Genomic DNA, 7500 nt, shown 5'->3' on the forward strand with positions numbered 1-7500 from the left:
CGACATCTCTGGACCTATGAAGATCGAACACATTTATTACACGGCTTGGTTGAACGCTTGTTTCTGATTGGTCGGTCACTGAATTCATCGGTCTGAACTCAATAATAGGCCGCTGTCTAATTTACCCATTAAGACCTGGAACGCATCTGTGTCACTTTTTGATTTGAGCTAAAAAGAATTATTTTACACTTTGGCTATTTTAGAAAATTCGAGATAATGTGTGTAAATCTTTGAATATATATATTTTTTGAAGCGCACATTTGTAACTCAAATCTTTGTTTGGGGTCCCTAGAACAAAATATTTTGAGATGGGGGTCCACGGCCAAATACATATCATTTGGGGGTCCTTGACATGAAAAAGTTTGAGAACCACTGACAGCAACATACTGTAGTTCTTTTTTTTTTTAACTCTTAGGATTTAGAAGACATTTTGTAGAATCGGCCTTAGGTAGGTAAATACTAATATCAATCTGCTTGGTTTTTGCCATATATCCAACACTGCAGCCATGTAAACAAACACAAATGTCATTTACAGATAAACAATAGGCTACTCTCAATAATGTTTTTGAAAACATTCAAAGCGAGAAATAGACAATGCCATAACCGAATAGCCTATGTTGATTCTATCTAATCAACACTTCATATGTTTTCCGAGACGACTGCGTTGCAATGGACAAGTGTGTACTTCCATGCTCGTAAGTGTGTGTGTGTGTGTGTGTGTGTGTGTGTGTGTGTGTGTGTGTGTGTGTGTGTGCGTGCGTGTGTGTGTGTGTGTGTGTGTGTGTGCGTGTGCGTGTGTGTGTGCGTGTGTGTGTATACTTGAGAGGACACACGTATAGTAGAATTTGAGAAGTTTGACATGATGTGAGAACAATTTTGGTTCTGGTTTCGCACCAGAGAAATTATTGTTTTATGGTAAAAAAAAATATATTTTGCATCAAACTATTTATATAGTTGATGCCTCAATCATACAGGCTGATGCTTTTATCCGTGCGGAAATAGATCTACTTATACCGTAATTACAACGCGTCACACTAAGTACTGAGCATAACTCAGGCTTTTATAAAAGTGTTGTATTCACATCAAAAAACAAACGTGTGTGAGTGTGTGCGTGCGTGCGTGCACGTGTGTGTGTGTGCGCGTGCGCGTGTGTGTGTGTGTGTGTGTGTGTGTGTGTGTGTGTGTGTGTGTGTGTGTGTGTGTGTGTGCGCGTGCGTGCGTGCACACGCACGTTTGCCAAATGCTCTTATGAATAAGGAAAGAATGTATCTCGATAATGACAGTGGGCCCCAACTCTCTCTCTCTCTCTCTCTCTCTAGCCAATCAGGAAGCTCTCCAAGCCACAGCCCCCACGGTCCAGGAAGAAACAGCTGCCTGCTGCCAAATCCATATTTAAACACTAAGCCTCTTGGGAAATGGAGTTTTCACACGGCTCAGCTGAAGCGGTGCCAGTAGAAACAGTGTGGGAGAAGAAGTCAGCTCTCTGCTCTGAGAAGCTGTGTGATGATGGTGTGGGCCGAGCTCTTACAAGCTGTGAGAGAAGGTCTCCAGCAGTGAAGAGTATTTATCGGGGGCTTTTAACCTATTAAGACCGGGAACGCATCATCTGTGTCATTTTTAGATTTCTTTGGCTATTAAAAAAAAAGCAGATATACAAGCTCATAGCTTGTAGATCTGCTATTTTATTTAAAAGTCGTGAACATTTTTGCAAATCTTTAGTTTGAATGTATATATTTTTTAAAGCTGAACATTTGTAACTCAAATCTTTGCTTCAGGAATTCTACAAAATGTCTTCTAAATCCTGAAAAACGTATAGAAACTTGTGTAATATTGTGAAACTTGTGTTTCTATATCAGTGGTTAGGTTAACTTTTTCATGTCAAGGACCCCCATCATTATATGTATTTGGCCGCGGACCCCCATCTCAAAATATGTTGTTCCAGGGACCCCCCAGAAGCAAAGATTTGAGTAATAAAAAAACACGTTTAAAAATATATATATTCAAATATTTGCACAAATGTTCATGATTTTTCAAAAATAGCAGATCTACAAGCTCATAACGTGGCACTTCGCTCTATGAGCTTGTAGATCTGTTATTTTTTGAATAGCCAAAGACATCTTAAAATGTCACAGATGGCGTTCCCGGTCTTAATGGTTTAACAGAGACATCATTAGGCTCCGGTATAGATTTGATTCCCGCCGGCCCAGAGGGGAGACATACATACAGCTGTATAAACTGGACTACAACAATCCAAAATGGACAAAGATGACAAGAGTTATGTGAGACCATGTCAGGGGTGGGGGGGGGGGGGTGGGATCCACGCCTCTTCTTTTGATACCCCCACCTCTGGTCATTCATATTTATGTCCGGCGGTGCGGATATGTTTTATCAATGCTTCCTCTGTGCAACGAGAATGCTGCTACGCACACACCAAAGTCCTTGTAGTGGGACCGGCCCACGGCAGAATAATCCTACTACTTTAATTGAAATGACCTCCAAAATATGTCCGGGGTTGCTCAACAAACGATCACTCCATTTTCCCCCGAAACTTGCCACAGACTGTTGATCAGAGCTCTGGCTATAATATAGGCTTCTTTCCCCGCCTTCAATGTACTTACATATTGTACGGTTAATATAAAACTACATTTCCTACTACATCTTAACATTTTAGCCACAGCAGCTTTCCTTCTTTCTGGCCGCAGTATCTATATCATTCAATTAGTCGATTACCATGATCAGTCATAACCATAAGGACTTTCCAATGCAGCTACCACGGCCAAATATGGACTTTGATGGACTGTGATACGATCGGGCCTATAGATGTGAGGCCCGCAAAGCGGCCCAAACCTCTAGTCCATTGGTTCTCAAAGTGGGGTCCGGGGACCCCCAGGGGTACTTGAGGGGGTCCCCAGCTAAATGATGGATAGGAACCAAATGGACCCATATGGGTCTGTAACTCTGAGAGTGTACAAATGGAACCAAATGGACCACTCTCAGAGTTAAATTAACATTGATTTTACAATATGAACTGGGGTCCCAGAGATATAAATGCCATTAAATGGGGGTCCGTAGCCCTAATGCATGTCAAACTGGGGGTCCTTGAAATTAAAATGGTTGAGAATCACTGCTAGAGAGACGTAAAAATCTTCTCTTATGGGGGTCCCTGGCATATCTTTTGAAATGGGGGTCCGTGGGCTACTAAGTGTCAATTTGGGGGTCCTTGACATGAAAAAGTTTGAGAACCACCGCTCTAGTCTATATAATCTAAATAGAAGTCTTCAAGATACAAGAAGGTGGCCGCACACACTGGTAGCCAAAGCGCCAATACTTTTTTTTTTTGACGCAGAGTAAAAAGAAACCAACGTTTTGGCAGGTAACTGCCTTCTTCAGGGTATGCAAGTATTAAAGAACTTGTAATGCTTCAAGTGGATTACTAGGAGTGAGTGTGTGTGTCCGACAGAGAAAAGCTAAAAGATTCCTCACCAGAACAGTGATGCCCCTCCTAGCCCTCCTATGGTGACATCAGTGATTCCATCTCCGTTTAGATCCATGACGCCGTGGATCGACTGACCAAAGAATTTCATCTTCTCTCCGTCCCCTCCTGCTGGGATATGCTGAAAGAACATGATAGAAATACAGATCACCATGCAGTGGTGTAAAGCAGAGGTCTTCAACAGGGGGTCCGCGACCCCTAGGGGGTCCACGGATGTACTGCAGGGGGTCCGCGAAATTGTTGCTTGATTAAACAATATTTTTGTTTTTAAAAACTTTAAAAAACTTTTTTTATTATTTTCAAAAACGTCAATTTGTCTTTAAACATAACATGACATATTTTAATAGCTTAGTATTGAATGCACAATAACATGGTCTGTTTATACATATTTTGTAGAGAAATGTCCTTTTGCGCACCTACTGGGATAGCCCTGAAACACGATGTGTCATACCATGACAGTCTACTTGTTCCTGTTTTTTGAAAATGTTACATTTACAACCAGCACATCTACATAAACGTTCAGATTTCAAATATAAAGTGCTGAAAAAAGTGAGTACCTTTTCCACCACTGGGTATACAGAACAACATCATATAACTCAACACATTCATTATAAATGTAGCAGTAGTCACTGATGTGCCCTGTATGTATACGTCGGTCTTACCTGCACAACTTTCTCTTTGAGCGACCTCTCTGACCCATGGTAGATGTAGACCGCCCCCCTGTGGTCGTTCTCGAATGGCGCGCCGATCGCCACGTCGTTAAAGCCGTCGAGGTTGAGATCGGTTACGGCGGCGATGGCCGTACCGAAGCGGGCGCCACACGGCTCATTCTTATTGGTACAACTAGAGGAGTGGGCGGTGCAACAGGATTGATTGACAGGCTTTAGGGTGAACTGGTGCTCAAACTGGCCCTCCTGGTAAATGGGAAAGAAAATTAAACCAAATAAAAAATGAACCAAAGAAAATATTGAAAGGAGATGCCGACACACACAAGCATGCGCGCATGCACACACACGCAGACTCACACGCACACGCACGCACACACACACGCACACACGCACACACGCGCACACACGCACACACACACACACGTACCTCGTTGAGTTTGTAGACGTAGACTTGTCCCTGTTCGTCTCGTTCTGAGCCCATGTACATGGGCGATCCCACCAGCAGTAAATCTGTGTATGAGTCCATGTCCACGTCCACTGTCTGTAGCACGCTGCCAAAGTAGGAGCCGATCTATAAAATGAATCTGTGTATGAGTCCATGTAGGCCTGTCACAATTATCATAAAATCGCCTAATCCAGGGGTCTTCAACAGGGGGTCCGGGACCCCTAGGGGGTCCTCAGAGCTACTACAGGGGGTCCGCCAAATCTTTGTGCGTTTTACCGTAACCACTTGAACCCTTGTAGTAGACCTGTAGCTTGTAGATCGGCTATTTCCACTATTAATGTCTATTTAGTATGAAGTAATTAAATATGTGTTATTTATCATATCTGCCCTGTACGACTTTTGTTTACGAAGGCTATAAAAGCCTAAAACAGAAATGTAATTTCTATTCATAATGTTCCAATAATGTTCAACAGAAACGCAACTAAAACGTTAATCGCAATTGTTTGAGTGACAATCAATCGTCACACGTAAAAATGTCATAATCGTGACAGGCCTAAGTCCCTAATGCCCTATGTCCACATCCACTGTCTGCAGCACACTGCCAAAGTAGGAGCCAATCTACAAAAGTCACAAGATCATCTGCCAACAGAGACATCAACAAAGCATCTCTAATATAACGCTACTGTACCTCACTACTTTTCTACATGTGTGTTAAAGTGATATTCTTTGGTAAAATTATTTTTGTTTTTGTTAAAAAGGTTAAAGTAGTATATTCTGATAGTAATCATTGCTACAGAGCGTTTGTTCGGTCACAGAGGTCTCTCCAGCTCTTTAGTAAACAGAATATAGTACATTTTCAGGTAGGTGACACAATTTAAGCCAATCAGGAGAGGGCAATCAGCACAGGTGCAAACAATGTTCCTAATCAGTAGCTGTTCTTTCACATAAAGACACTCTATTACAGAGTCAAACTCCAGACTGGTTACACTTCCTGGCAGAGATGTGCGCTCCACTGAGCATGTGAACCTTTCTAGTGGTTTTTAGTTATGGCTGCCAGTTCCCACCTGATGTTGTGAGGGAGTTCTGACTGCTCCACACCGTACTGAATAACTACTAGCTTGCATAATGTCTTCAGTGTTGGACTTAAATCTAAGATGAACAGATCATCAGAGACTTGATTGTTTAATTTGTCTCCAAAGAGTATGATACGATCTCCCACCATGCAACATGCACCACAATACATCTGAGAAGGGGCGTTTCCCTTGAGTTCAACCTTATTCCAGGTGAAGGTCACTGGGCTGAATTTCCACATATCATTTAAGCATTCCCGGTTGTAGCCACCATATATGTACAGCTCTCCATTGTAGGCAAAGGCTGAATGACCCCAGCGTCTTTCTGGGAGAGGCTGTGCAGGAGGTGTGTTCAGCCAGTTGTTGGTCTCTGTATCAAACACTCTGATGTTGTAGTAGACCTCCTGGTCCCCATAGCCCCCAAATACAAACATCTTTGTCCCGATGATGGTGGCAGAGTAACAATCTGAAACAGGTGGTGGAGTTCCTCTGGTGTTAATTAAAGGAGAATTCCGGTCATTTTAAGTGTTATGTTTGATGTGTGTCAAATCACTTACCAACGTAGAAATGAAAATCGCGTTACTCGACAGATCCCCCTGTCAACCCCCACCGTTGCCATGATACTCCTATCGTGGATAGCCCAAATTCGCCTATTTTAACAAATGTAAAGTCTGTTTTTTTCTCCTAGTACTCATTGTGGAGTCCCATGATAACGTAACAGGCGCTAAAACTCCCGACAAGCTAACGGCTAATAACAGAACGAGCTAACGCTGGGGCTGCTTATCTCTCTGCATGGCAGCCCCAGGTTGCCAGGTCGGGAGAGAAACCAGCAACCAGCATTAGCTCGTTCTGTTATTAGCCGTTAGCTTGTCGGGAGTTTTAGCGCCTGTTACATTATCATGGGACTCAACAATGAGTACTAGAAGCAAAAAAACAGACTTTGCATTTGTTAAAATAGGCGAATTTGGGCTATCCACGATAGGAGTATCATGCCAACGGTGGGGGTTGACAGGGGGATCTGTCGAGTAACGCGATTTTCATTTCTACGTTGGTAAGTGATTTGACACACATCAAACATAACACTTAAAATGACCGGAATTCTCCTTTAAAGCCCAGACCATTGTGGTGGTGTCCAACTTGTACATGTCATTAGAGTATCCAGTGCGCTTGACGGATCCTCCATAGATATACATGACCTTCTCCAAGACACAGGCTGTGTGGTAGAGCCTCGCCTCTGGAACGGTTCCAGAAATCCCGGGCTTGAACCATCTGTGGGAGTCGACATCAAATCCATAGAGCAGGTTGCAGTGAGGATACCCTCCCCAGATGTAGACGCACTCTGCTATAAGTACAGCTGTGTGGCCCCGGCGCCTGGAGGGAACATCAGGGGGACCTTCTCCTCTTCCATTTGTCCATGGGGACAACTTCCTCCAGCGCAGAGACACTGTGTTAAAGATGTTGACTTCCATCTGAACACTGCTCTTCTTCTGATAGTTTCCTTCAAATGAGTACACCTTGTGTCCGAGTACCACAGCAGCTGGGCTGTAATTAACATGTCCTTTCAGATGTATCGTCCAGTGAAACATTTCACACACCAGCACCACTGTGAATCAGTGCAAATAATTTACAGAAAGGGTGTTAGAAGGCAGGGCAATTTATTCCCAGATGTTGATGAATGGTGTTGTGTTAGAAACTACAATAACGACATTTAAAAGGACAATTACATCTGATGTAATAATGATGTTGTGATATCATTGCATGATGACATCATTATATGGAATAGCTAATGACGTTACTCAACCTGAATTACTCAACCCTATTTGA

The 7500-nt window shown here is 42.9% G+C and overlaps 1 protein-coding gene across 1 annotated transcript in view; it reads right to left on the reverse strand.

Moving 5' to 3' along the window:
• Positions 1 to 7500, reverse strand: part of itga1 (integrin, alpha 1) — a 99046-nt gene that overhangs the window by 12436 nt on the left and 79110 nt on the right. Inside the window, exons 14-17 of the mRNA XM_084047070.1 lie at positions 4589 to 4732; positions 4156 to 4407; positions 3484 to 3614; positions 5 to 14 (exon numbers count right to left, since the gene is read on the reverse strand). Of these exons, the coding sequence (XP_083903196.1) occupies positions 5 to 14; positions 3484 to 3614; positions 4156 to 4407; positions 4589 to 4732 (537 nt within the window). The remainder of the gene's footprint in view (positions 1 to 4; positions 15 to 3483; positions 3615 to 4155; positions 4408 to 4588; positions 4733 to 7500) is intronic.

The sequence above is a fragment of the Gymnoscopelus microlampas genome (genome assembly GCF_963454915.1).
Source record: "Gymnoscopelus microlampas genome assembly, chromosome: 21".
In the NCBI taxonomy this organism is placed as follows: domain Eukaryota; kingdom Metazoa; phylum Chordata; class Actinopteri; order Myctophiformes; family Myctophidae; genus Gymnoscopelus; species Gymnoscopelus microlampas.